Below are 12,500 nucleotides of genomic sequence, written 5' to 3'. Positions count from 1 at the left end.
TTAGAAGTACAATTTATCCCAAAAGTTACTCAAGTAGATGTAACGGAGTAAATGTAGCGCGTTACTACCCACCTCTGTTTGTAAGTGAGTCACTGATTGTCACATTTTGCCCTATTGTCAAAATGCCATATGGTATCGTTTCTGTAATTTCCACCCTTAATCGTCACGGTGTTCCTCCTCAGATACTACTACAACAAGAGGATCCTCCACAAGACCAAAGGCAAGAGGTTCACCTACAAGTTCAACTTCAATAAACTGGTGTTGGTCAACTACCCCTTCATCGACATGGGCTCCACTGGTAAGTGTAGCGTTGTTGTTTATGCGCCTCCTAATCCCACAATATGATGCCGTGATTATGTCGGATTAGACGAGAAATCTTTTGTTGTTTTTATTCTCTCACTCTCGCTTCTCTCCCTCTCTCAATTGCTCCAGGAAGCGGTGTCCCTCAGAGCGCACCGCCTGTCCCGACCGGTGCAGGGACCCACTTCCGTTTCCCGCCGTCAACGCCCTCGGACGTTCTCTCCCCGAACGAGGACCTGCGCAGCCCGGGCGGCCTGTACAGCTCGGTTACCCGCCGGGTGGCGCGCGGCTCTGTGAGCGACTGCAGCGACGGCACTTCGGTCAATTCTGAGATAGATGATGGTAATGCAGGTGGTGGGGAGGAGAGGGGGGAAAGGGTATTGGGCGGAGGAGGGCCTGGTGGAGGAGGAGGGGGCTACAGGAGTATCATCCATCCCCGCTTGACTCATGAATCTCTGTTCCGTATCTACGGAGGAGCGGGCAACCCTGGTGGTCACCCGGGAACCCGTGGCCCCGGCGGGCACCGTATCCACCCTGACTCCTTGTCCCCCTTCCCTGTGTCCCCGCTGCCTGGGCCAGGGGGAGCAGGGCTCCTGGCCCCCCCTCTATCCCCTGCACTAAGCATGACCCCCACATCTCATCTCTACACTCCCTCTCCCACTCTGTCCCCCATGCTGGGCTCCCACTTTTCCTTCAACCCAGAGGACATGAAGCGCTACCTGCAGGCCCACACCCAGTCGGTGTACAACTACGGGCTCAGCCCCCGGGCATTCTTGCAGTACCCTAACATCATCATCCCTCAACCTCACAGACCCGCCGCCGACAAGGTAGGTCTGAACAGCGACCAAGCAGCGGCGGAGAGAGCAGAGAGAGCGGCGGTGGGAGAAAGGGGAGGCGGGCGGCACCACCACAACCCTCTGTCCCACGCCGCCCACCACCACCCGCATCCTCCTCATTCTGCCCATCCTCACCCCCATTCTCACCCCATACACCACGCACTCCACTTGGGTGAGGAGCCCCCACACATGTCGCCCTTCAAGTTCAAGCTGCAGCCCCCGCCGCTGGGCCGGAAGCAGCGGGACGGACAGAGTCTGAATAAAGTCAGACAGAGCTCGCTCTCCTCAGGCTCGGGATCCGGTTCCATGTCGTCCACCTCTGGCCTCGGCTCTTCGCTGTCATTTGGCAGTGACCTGAGTTCGGCGAGCGGCTCGGGGCTCATCTCTGCCTCCTCTTCAACACAGTCCCTCAACAGTGCGGGCCTTCCCAAGATAAAGGTGAGTGGTACACGCTGTGATGGGCATTTTAGGATTTTTGTATCTGTTACTTAAATGTGATATGATTGTCCAGGTGGAGCCCATTTCAGACATCGAGTCAGAGGAAGAAGTGGAGGTGACTGACATCAGTGATGAAGACCCAGATGAACGAGATGAAGACTTTGAGCTCTTCGCCCCTCGCCTTTCCAGGGTCGCAAACCACCATCACTACCCCCACCTTTCTAACGGCTCAGCTGCCCACCCGCACCCGTCCCATCCAGATGAGGACGTGGATGAAGATGTTTTCAAAGCACCCGCTCCGCCTCCGCCCGGCCTCATGCCTTTCTTCACCTCGCACCACGGATACTCCAACGCTCACCGCGGTCCACCCACCCTTAAGACGGAGCCCAGTGAGCCAGCAGACGGGAGCCCTCCCCTGCCCCAGATGGCGGCTCCCCAGACCAAGTGCATACCCCTCAAGCTGCGCTTCAAGAGGCGCTGGAGCGAAGACCAGCGCATGGAGGCCTCGCAGGAGGAGTCGGACGACAAGAAAGTTCGGCCACAGGAGCAGAGGGAAAGTCAAACTAACGGGCGCATGGAGACGCAGGAGGAGGGGGCCGGCGGTGGGGAAGGGAACAGCCCCCCTCCGATGACATACGAAAGCTCTTTAGCCACACCTTTGGCTTCACTTAGGAAGGTGAGTGCTGACCTACATCGTGCTACCGCTCAGCTGTCTCTGGAGAACAAAGACAGCTGATTGGATGGAACAAATGAGGATTTTCAAGAGCTTGTAAATGGTTCCTCTCACGTGCAAAGTTCCCTGATTTTAACACCTTCGCACACCTCAAAGACCGCCTTACTATGACTCTACCAGATCCCCAGCAGGTTCTCTGGATCGGGAATTCTTTTGGGACGCATCATTTGGGAGGAAGGATACTAAAATTCAACTGTCCCAGGAACTGTAAAGCCATGTTTCCACTGAGCAGTACGGTTCAGTTCAGATCACCAGGGTATGTTTTGAAATCCTTTATCTGGCTTCCTTTATCTGGCTTCTTTGTGTGTGTTGGTAACCAGGTCAGTTACGTCCATTCCTGATGTCACAACCAATTCTGTCAACCGATAAACAGACTGTCCACTCTTTAGGAACCATACCCTAAAGTAAGGTTGCCCAAAAGTGTTCCTTTGCAGAAAATCTTTTACCACTTTCAACAAAGTAAAAAGACAGAATCCTGCGTACCAAACCAAGTAGAATTGAACAGTACTGCTTGGTGGAAAGCGGCATGAACTGGGCTGCAATCAGACAGATAACTCTTTCAAGGATCTTTACCTCCCACCTGGCCAGTGAAGCTCCAAAGTGCAGCTCCCGTCTTTGAAACCCACCCCCCTATCTGTCAGTTTTCCTCAGGGGACCCGTTTTCCCTTTAACCTATACCCACCGCCTCCCTTAACCCGCCGTGCTACCACATGTAAATAGAGGACTATGACAAGTGCCTGTATTTACAACCCCTCAGCCCCCGGGTGCAGGACTTGTATCAAGGGATGGAAAGGAAAGTGGGTCTTCAAGAACTGGAGGATGGGGCTGTTGGGCGCCGACATCTCTTAAGACCCCGGCCCGCTCTCTGCTCAGGGAAGCCCGTCGCTGTACGGTTATTGGACTGGTGTACATAAACAAACAGAAAAGTCAGCTGTGAAATGGACATGTGGTTACAGACTCTGCGTCCTGTCCTCGCTGCTTTCTCCCTGCTGTCTCTCTTTTGCGGACCACTGAGAACATTTGAACCTTGCTTTTGCTCTCGTGTGTTGTTGAAGCAGCAGAGAACCCGCGTTCACCAGCCTAAGCTTGTTTAACAATCATAACACACAGTAGTGTTCAATCAAGCCGACCAGCAAATGACACACAAACATGCACAAACACTGCCTTTAGTTCTTTCACACACCTTTCGCTCTTTCTCCTTATCCAGGTCAGGGATTTCCAAAGTGTGATGCCCAGAAGACCTCGGTTTGAGAAGAATAAACATTAAACCTGCTAAGGTAATCTCATTTACATCAAAGGCTAAATTCCAGATTTTTAGTTCCTACATTGACTGCGTTTTTACTCACTAAATTGAATCTGATTTCTCAAATAGTTGGGCTCAAAAGAAGCATTCTAGGATCCTTGGAAACGCCTTAATCTGATTGTGTTTAGTTTTTAAAAAGTCAAGACTAACACACCTGGATTATGCGATTAAAAGCCAGATCTCTCAAATGGACCCTCCAGGATCCCGTTCAATGAAAACATAGAAATGAGAAATGAAGAGGAAACTGTTTATTGGCTTCACAAATTAAAAGAATGGAATATTTTGAAGTGCATCGATGGAAGGAACAAAATAAACTTGGATTTATTTAAGAAGATAGCTCAGGAAATGGAGAATGCCAGCTTCATTCAAATTTTCAAACAAATACGAGTGGGATCTTGGAAGAGAAGCAGGTATATTAAAGGTAAAGAAGAAAGCGTACACAAAACTTCAAAGTGACCAGGAACAACTCTGTATTCCACACAACTGGCAACAATAGCAACCCTCATTTGAAGCGGTATCGAACAAACTGTGTTTTTCTTCGGACTTAGAACTCCTTCCATCAATCCATAGAGTTTACTGAATGAACTTCGAGACATTCGAAAGTTTTCTTTCCATTCTCCGTCCAAAAATTCCTTCAAAACATTTCTCTCCACCAGTCTTTGCTTCGGATCCGCTTCCAATCCAACAATTGCCAGACGTCCTTAGAAATGCTGTCATGTTTGTGGCACAGTTTTTGATCTTGTTCCTGATGCTGTCTGCTATTTGACATCAGCATAGCCATTAGATACGTAAGATTGGTCATCTGTGCCAATATTACAGTGGACATCAGGTACAACAGGAACTGGGCTGTTGACTTAGATGCCATGTTTTGGTACGAGGTCCTAGGTCAACTGGACAAGCAATACGTTTATCCACGCTAAAATTAAATAAGTGCCCCCCCAGTGTACGGGAGGCCCACGGCGTATGGAAACTGAGACTTCCATATTATATTCAAAATCAAACTATTTGATAAATCAGACTAATTTAGGGCATGGAAACCTAGTCACCGTGGAGAAAACCGCAGAAATTCAGTTTTCCGGGAACTAGTAGCGTATTTTATTCTGCGCCTGAGACTTCAAACAATGTTAAAGTTAAGTTAAAGTACCAATGATTGTCACACACACACGAGGTGTGGCGAAATTATTCTCTGCATTTGACCCATCACCTTTGGTCACCCCCTGGGAGATGAGGGGAGCAGTGAGCAGCAGCGGTGGCCGCCCCCGGGAATAATTATTTAGGTGATTTAACCCCCAATTCCAACCCTTGATGCTGAGTGTCAAGCAGGGTTCCCATGTCATGTTTCGTCTGAAGGAAAAGAGGCGACGCTTCAGATTTCTTCTCGTTTTTAGGCGACATCGAATGTTACAAATGTACAAATGTTTTTGCTCGCAAAGACTTGCCCCCAGACCGGGTTAAGGTTTCGATTTTCAGCAAAGCTGCCATCCCGTCTCCGATCTTTGCAGAAACTGGAACTTCACATTTAGGTGTAAAAATACAAAAAAAAAATCGAACTATTTGAGAAGTCAGACTAATTTAGTGCATGGAAACGTAGTCACCGTGGAGAAAAAGCACAAAAATCTGCAGAAATTCAGTTTTCCGGGAAGTAGTAGACTAATTTATTCTGCGCCACACTTGGAAAACTCCCTGCTGTGAAGTTTCCTGAGATTTGAAACAAAGTCGTGTTTTGTCTGAAGGAAAAGAGGCGACGCTTCAGATTTCTTCTCGTTTTTAGGCGATATCGAAGCACGGTACAAATGTTTTTGCTCGCAAAGACTCGCCCCTGAAATGCTGAAGAAGGCGCCATCTTCTCAGGCCGAGTTAAGGTTTAAATTTTCAGCAAAGCTGCCATCCCGTCTCCGATCTTTGCAGAAACTGGAACTTCACATTTAGGTGTAAAAATACCAAAAAAAATCGAACTATTTGAGAAGTCAGACTAATTTAGTGCATGGAAACGTAGTCACCGTGGAAGAAAAACCACAAAAATCTGCAGAAATTCAGTTTTCCGGGAAGTAGTAGACTATTTTATTCTGCGCCACACTTGGAAAACTCCCTGCTGTGAAGTTTCCTGAGATTTGAAACAATGTCGTGTTTTGTCAGATTTTTTCTCGTTCATTAGGCGACATCGAAGCACGGTACAAATGTTTTTGCTCGCAAAGACGTGCCCCTGAAACGCTGAAGAAGGCGCCATCTTTTCAGGCCGGGTTAAGGTTTAAATTTTCAGCAAAGCTGCCATCCCGTCTCCGATCTTTGCAGAAACTGGGACTTCACATTTAGGTGTAAAAATACAAAAAAAAAATCGAACTATTTGAGAAGTCAGACTAATTTAGTGCATGGAAACGTAGTCACCGTGGAGGAAAACCACAAAAATCTGCAGAAATTCAGTTTTCCGGGAAGTAGTAGACTATTTTATTCTGAGCCACACTTGGAAAACTCCCTGCTGTGAAGTTTCCTGAGATTTGAAACAATGTCGTGTTTTGTCAGATTTTTTCTCGTTCATTAGGCGACATCGAAGCACAGTACAAACGTTTTTGCTCGCAAAGACTCGCCCCTGAAATGCTGAAAAAGGCGCCATCTTTTCAGGCCGGGTTAAGGTTTTGATTTTCAGCAAAGCTCCGATCTTTGCAGAAACTGGGACTTCACATTTAGGTGTAAAAATACAAAAAAAAAAATCGAACTATTTGAGAAGTCAGACTAATTTAGTGCATGGAAACGTAGTCACCGTGGAGAAAAAGCACAAAAATCTGCAGAAATTCAGTTTTCCGGGAAGTAGTAGACTATTTTATTCTGCGCCACACTTGGAAAACTCCCTGCTGTGAAGTTTCCTGAGATTTGAAACAATGTCGTGTTTTGTCAGATTTCTTCTCGTTTTTAGGCGATATCAAAGCACGGTACAAACGTTTTTGCTCGCAAAGACTTGCCCCTGAAACGCTAAAGAAGGCGCCATCTTTTCAGGCCGGGTTAAGTTTTAAATTTTCAGCAAAGCTGCCATCCCGTCTCCGATCTTTGCAGAAACTGGAACTTCACATTTAGGTGTAAAAATACCAAAAAAAATCGAACTATTTGAGAAGTCAGACTAATTTAGTGCATGGAAACGTAGTCACCGTGGAGAAAAACCACAAAAATCTGCAGAAATTCAGTTTTCCGGGAAGTAGTAGACTATTTTATTCTGCGCCACACTTGGAAAACTCCCTGCTGTGAAGTTTCCTGAGATTTGAAACAATGTCGTGTTTTGTCAGATTTTTTTCTCGTTTTTTGGGCGACATCGAAGCACGGTACAAATGTTTTTGCTCGCAAAGACTCGCCCCTGAAATGTTGAAGAAGGCGCCATCTTTTCAGGCCGAGTTAAGGTTTAAATTTTCAGCAAAGCTGCCATCCCGTCTCCGATCTTTGCAGAAACTGGAACTTCACATTTCGGTGTAGAAATACAAAAAAATCGAACTATTTGAGAAGTCAGACTAATTTAGTGCATGGAAACGTAGTCACCGTGGAGGAAAAACCACAAAAATCTGCAGAAATTCAGTTTTCCGGGAAGTAGTAGACTATTTTATTCTGCGCCACACTTGGAAAACTCCCTGCTGTGAAGTTTCCTGAGATTTGAAACAATGTCGTGTTTTGTCTGATTTTTTCTCGTTCATTAGGCGACATCGAAGCACGGTACAAATGTTTTTGCTCGCAAAGACTCGCCCCTGAAATGCTGAAGAAGGCGCCATCTTTTCAGGCCGAGTTAAGTTTTAAATTTTCAGCAAAGCTGCCATCCCGTCCGTCTCCGATCTTTGCAGAAACTGGAACTTCACATTTCGGTGTAGAAATACAAAAAAATCGAACTATTTGAGAAGTCAGACTAATTTAGTGCATGGAAACGTAGTCACCGTGGAGAAAAACCACAAAAATCTGCAGAAATTCAGTTTTCCGGGAAGTAGTAGACTATTTTATTCTGCGCCACACTTGGAAAACTCCCTGCTGTGAAGTTTCCTGAGACTTGAAACAATGTCGTGTTTTGTCAGATTTTTTCTCGTTTTTTGGGCGACATCGAAGCACGGTACAAATGTTTTTGCTCGCAAAGACTCGCCCCTGAAACGCTGAAGAAGGCGCCATCTTTTCAAACCGGGTTAAGGTTTTGATTTTCAGCAAAGCTGCCATCCTGTCTCCGATCTTTGCAGAAACTGGAACTTCACATTTCGGTGTAGAAATACAAAAAAATTGAACTATTTGAGAAGTCAGACTAATTTAGTGCATGGAAACGTAGTCACCGTGGAGAAAAACCACAAAAATCTGCAGAAATTCAGTTTTCCGGGAAGTAGTAGACTATTTTATTCTGCGCCACACTTGGAAAACTCCCTGCTGTGAAGTTTCCTGAGATTTGAAACAATGTCGTGTTTTGTCAGATTTTTTTCTCGTTTTTTGGGCGACATCGAAGCACGGTACAAATGTTTTTGCTTGCAAAGACTTGCCCCTGAAACGCTGAAGAAGGCGCCATCTTTTCAGGCCGAGTTAAGGTTTAAATTTTCAGCAAAGCTGCCATCCCGTCTCCGATCTTTGCAGAAACTGGGACTTCACATTTAGGTGTAAAAATACAAAAAAAAAAATCGAACTATTTGAGAAGTCAGACTAATTTAGTGCATGGAAACGTAGTCACCGTGGAGAAAAAGCACAAAAATCTGCAGAAATTCAGTTTTCCGGGAAGTAGTAGACTATTTTATTCTGCGCCACACTTGGAAAACTCCCTGCTGTGAAGTTTCCTGAGATTTGAAACAATGTCGTGTTTTGTCAGATTTTTTTCTCGTTTTTTGGGCGACATCGAAGCACGGTACAAATGTTTTTGCTTGCAAAGACTTGCCCCTGAAACGCTGAAGAAGGCGCCATCTTTTCAGGCCGAGTTAAGGTTTAAATTTTCAGCAAAGCTGCCATCCCGTCTCCGATCTTTGCAGAAACTGGGACTTCACATTTAGGTGTAAAAATACAAAAAAAAAAATCGAACTATTTGAGAAGTCAGACTAATTTAGTGCATGGAAACGTAGTCACCGTGGAGAAAAAGCACAAAAATCTGCAGAAATTCAGTTTTCCGGGAAGTAGTAGACTATTTTATTCTGCGCCACACTTGGAAAACTCCCTGCTGTGAAGTTTCCTGAGACTTGAAACAATGTCGTGTTTTGTCAGATTTTTTTCTCGTTTTTTGGGCGACATCGAAGCACGGTACAAACGTTTTTGCTCGCAAAGACTTGCCCCTGAAACGCTGAAGAAGGCGCCATCTTTTCAGGCCGGGTTAAGGTTTAGATTTTCAGCAAAGCTGCCATCCCGTCTCCGATCTTTGCAGAAACTGGAACTTCACATGTAAGTGTAAAAATACAAAAAAAAAATCGAACTATTTGAGAAGTCAGACTAATTTAGTGCATGGAAACGTAGTCACCGTGGAGAAAAAGCACAAAAATCTGCAGAAATTCAGTTTTCCGGGAAGTAGTAGACTATTTTATTCTGCGCCACACTTGGAAAACTCCCTGCTGTGAAGTTTCCTGAGACTTGAAACAATGTCGTGTTTTGTCAGATTTTTTTCTCGTTTTTTGGGCGACATCGAAGCACGGTACAAATGTTTTTGCTCGCAAAGACTCGCCCCTGAAATGCTGAAGAAGGCGCCATCTTTTCAGGCCGGGTTAAGGTTTCGATTTTCAGCAAAGCTTGCCATCCCGTCTTCGATCTTTCCAACCTTTGTGGCCCCTGGTCACCCACGATCCAGGCGTGTTTGATTATTAGTGAAACTGTAATCCAGTCTTTCGCTCCCAAGACCAGCTGACACATTGCCGGCAGCAGCTCAGGACGGAACGTAATGTTACAGGGGAGAGAGCGAGGTGTGAAGGGGCTAATACTCATTCTATGCACACAGTCATGTGAAGACAACTAGGACACCCCAATGGCGCCATCTTTGTGTTGTGTTCAAACTGCTGAGCAAACATCAGTTTTATTATCATTACACAAATACTCAATGATGTTTTTCCACCAATCCTGCTGAAATATTACACGCACATTTTTTTGATTGAGGATTTTTTGTATTACATGGATGCTAAAAAAAAAAAAAATCTGCCAAAGCATTTTGAACCACAACCCACAGGGGGCGCCACAGAAGCCATTTACATGTGAAAGAATTAGGAATAGACTGTCACACCGTAATTGACTTTGTCTCTAGTCCAGACAGATCTATAGATGGACGCCCTCCAGGCAGTCTGTGTAGCTCAGCTGATCAATGTACTCATCAGATCTCACACACACACACACACACACACTCTGTTTGTAAAACCGCTGCCTTATTACTGACTTTTTTCCTAACCTAGTCCAAAAAAAAAAAAAAACAGCACAAAGAAGATAATAAATGTTTCTTAGTTTATGTTTCTGGTGTTAATATCGCTCCTAAAGCCCCCATCTCTACTTGGCATTATTATTATTATTACTACTATTATTATTAATACGACTTTTTATGTTGTGTACTGTACATCAACCCTCCCTCCTCATCAATTCCACCTGTTTTTTTTTTATTGTTGTAAAATAACTCAAATGTGTAATTATCCTTTTTTTTTTTTTTTTATTATTATTATTTTATTTCTTGTATATTTTTTTTCCCTGGGGGCAGGTAAAAAGGTTGCATCTTTTTTAAAGAAAGATGTGTTGTTTGTTTAAAAAAAAAAAAAAAAAAAAAAAAAAATCCGATGTTTTCTTTCACCTCGTTTCCCCCGAGCTGTTGCGTAACACTCCGATGGAGAGATGAGCGCTAATACCGTGACGTAACCCCCCCGCCCCCAACTGGGTTGTTTATTTTATTTCTCCCTTTGCCCAAACTTGTAATTAAGTTGTAATCAGGGTTAATTAAAACCAGTTAAAAGCCAAAACATTGATGCCTGTGTTATTGTCTGCTTGTCTTGTTTATCTGCATGGCTGTTATTATTCTTGGTACTCCCCCGTCACACAAGGAAGTTTAATTACAACAAATAGATGAACTGTTCGTCAGAACATCGCTCGACAGAGGCAAAGTGATGAAAGTACCGTATTTTCCGCACTATAAGGCGCACCGGATTATAAGGCGCGCCTTCAATGAATGGCCTATGTTAAAACTTTGTTCATATATAAGGCGCACCGCATTATAAGGCGCACCGGATTATAAAGCGCGCCATCAATGAATGACTTTTGTTAAAACTTTGTTCATATATAAGGCGCACCGCATTATAAGGCGCACCGGATTATAAGGCGCGCCTTCAATGAATGGCCTATTTTAAAACTTTGTTCATATATAAGGCGCACCGCATTATAAGGCGCACCGGATTATAAGGCGCGCCTTCAATGAATGGCCTATGTTAAATCTTTGTTCATATATAAGGCGCATCGCATTATAAGGCGCACCGGATTATAAGGCGCGCCTTCAATGATTGGCCTATGTTAAAACTTTGTTCATATATAAGGCGCACCGGATTATAAGGCGCGCCTTCAATGAATGGCCTATGTTAAAACTTTGTTCATATATAAGGCGCACCGCATTATAAGGCGCACCGGATTATAAGGCGCGCCTTCAATGAATGGCCTATGTTAAAACTTTGTTCATATATAAGGCGCACCGCATTATAAGGCGCACCGGATTATAAGGCGCGCCTTCAATGAATGGCCTATGTTAAAACTTTGTTCACATATAAGGCGCACCGCATTATAAGGCGCACCGGATTATAAGGCGCGCCTTCAATGAATGGCCTATTTTAAAACTTTGTTCGTATATAAGGCGCATCGCATTATAAGGCGCACCGGATTATAAGGCGCGCCTTATAATGAACGGCCTATTTTAAAACTTTGTTCATATATAAGGCGCATCGCATTATAAGGCGCACCGGATTATAAGGCGCGCCTTCAATGAATGGCCTATGTTAAAACTTTGTTCATATATAAGGCGCACCGCATTATAAGGCGCACCGGATTATAAGGCGCGCCTTCAATGAATGGCCTATGTTAAAACTTTGTTCATATATAAGGCGCATCGCATTATAAGGCGCACCGGATTATAAGGCGCGCCTTCAATGAATGGCCTATGTTAAAACTTTGTTCATATATAAAGCGCACCGGATTATAAGGCGCGCCTTCAATGAATGGCCTATTTTAAAACTTTGTTCATATATAAGGCGCACCGCATTATAAGGCGCACCGGATTATAAGGCGCGCCTTCAATGAATGGCCTATGTTAAAACTTTGTTCATATATAAGGCGCATCGCATTATAAGGCGCACCTTCAATGAATGGCCTATTTTAAAACTTTGTTCATATATAAGGCGCACCGCATTATAAGGCGCACCGGATTATAAGGCGCGCCTTCAATGAATGGCCTATTTTAAAACTTTGTTCATATATAAGGCGCATCGCATTATAAGGCTAAGGCGCATAGAATAGACGCTACAGTAGAGGCTGGGGTAGGCGCACTGTCAGCTTTTGAGAAAATTGAAGGTTTTTAGGTGCGCCTTATAGTGCGGAAAATACGGTAAGGGAAAATGTCCATTTTTTTTAGGAACAACTTGAATTGATATACTAACCCCAAAACCAGTGAAGTTGGCACGTTGTGTAAATGGTAAATAAAAACAGAATACAATGATTTGCAAATCTTTTTCAACTTATATTCAATTGAATAGACTGCAAAGACAAGATGCTTAACGTTCGAACTGGTAAACGTTGTTATTTTTTTGCAAATATTAGCTCATTTGGAATTTGATGCCTGCAACATGATTCAAAAAAGCTGGCACACGTGGCAAAAAAAGAGTGAGAAAGTTGAGGAATGCTCGTCAAACACTTATTTGGAACATCCCACAGGTGAACGGGCTAATTGGGAACAGGT

The 12,500-nt window shown here is 44.5% G+C and overlaps 1 protein-coding gene across 1 annotated transcript in view; it reads left to right on the top strand.

Annotated features, from left to right (window-relative positions):
- erfl3 (Ets2 repressor factor like 3) overlaps nucleotides 1-10,524 on the top strand; it is a 198,487-nt gene extending 187,963 nt beyond the window's left edge. The window contains exons 3-5 of the mRNA XM_061947533.1: nucleotides 183-298; nucleotides 433-1,574; nucleotides 1,648-10,524. Of these exons, the coding sequence (XP_061803517.1) occupies nucleotides 183-298; nucleotides 433-1,574; nucleotides 1,648-2,310 (1,921 nt within the window). The 3' untranslated portion in view covers nucleotides 2,311-10,524. The remainder of the gene's footprint in view (nucleotides 1-182; nucleotides 299-432; nucleotides 1,575-1,647) is intronic.
- The last annotated feature ends 1,976 nt before the right edge of the window (nucleotides 10,525-12,500 follow it).

Source organism: Nerophis lumbriciformis, linkage group LG04 (assembly GCF_033978685.3).
Source record: "Nerophis lumbriciformis linkage group LG04, RoL_Nlum_v2.1, whole genome shotgun sequence".
In the NCBI taxonomy this organism is placed as follows: Eukaryota; Metazoa; Chordata; class Actinopteri; order Syngnathiformes; family Syngnathidae; genus Nerophis; species Nerophis lumbriciformis.
The sequence above is the reverse complement of the archived record's forward strand: the minus strand, read 5'-3'. Positions and strand labels throughout refer to the sequence as shown.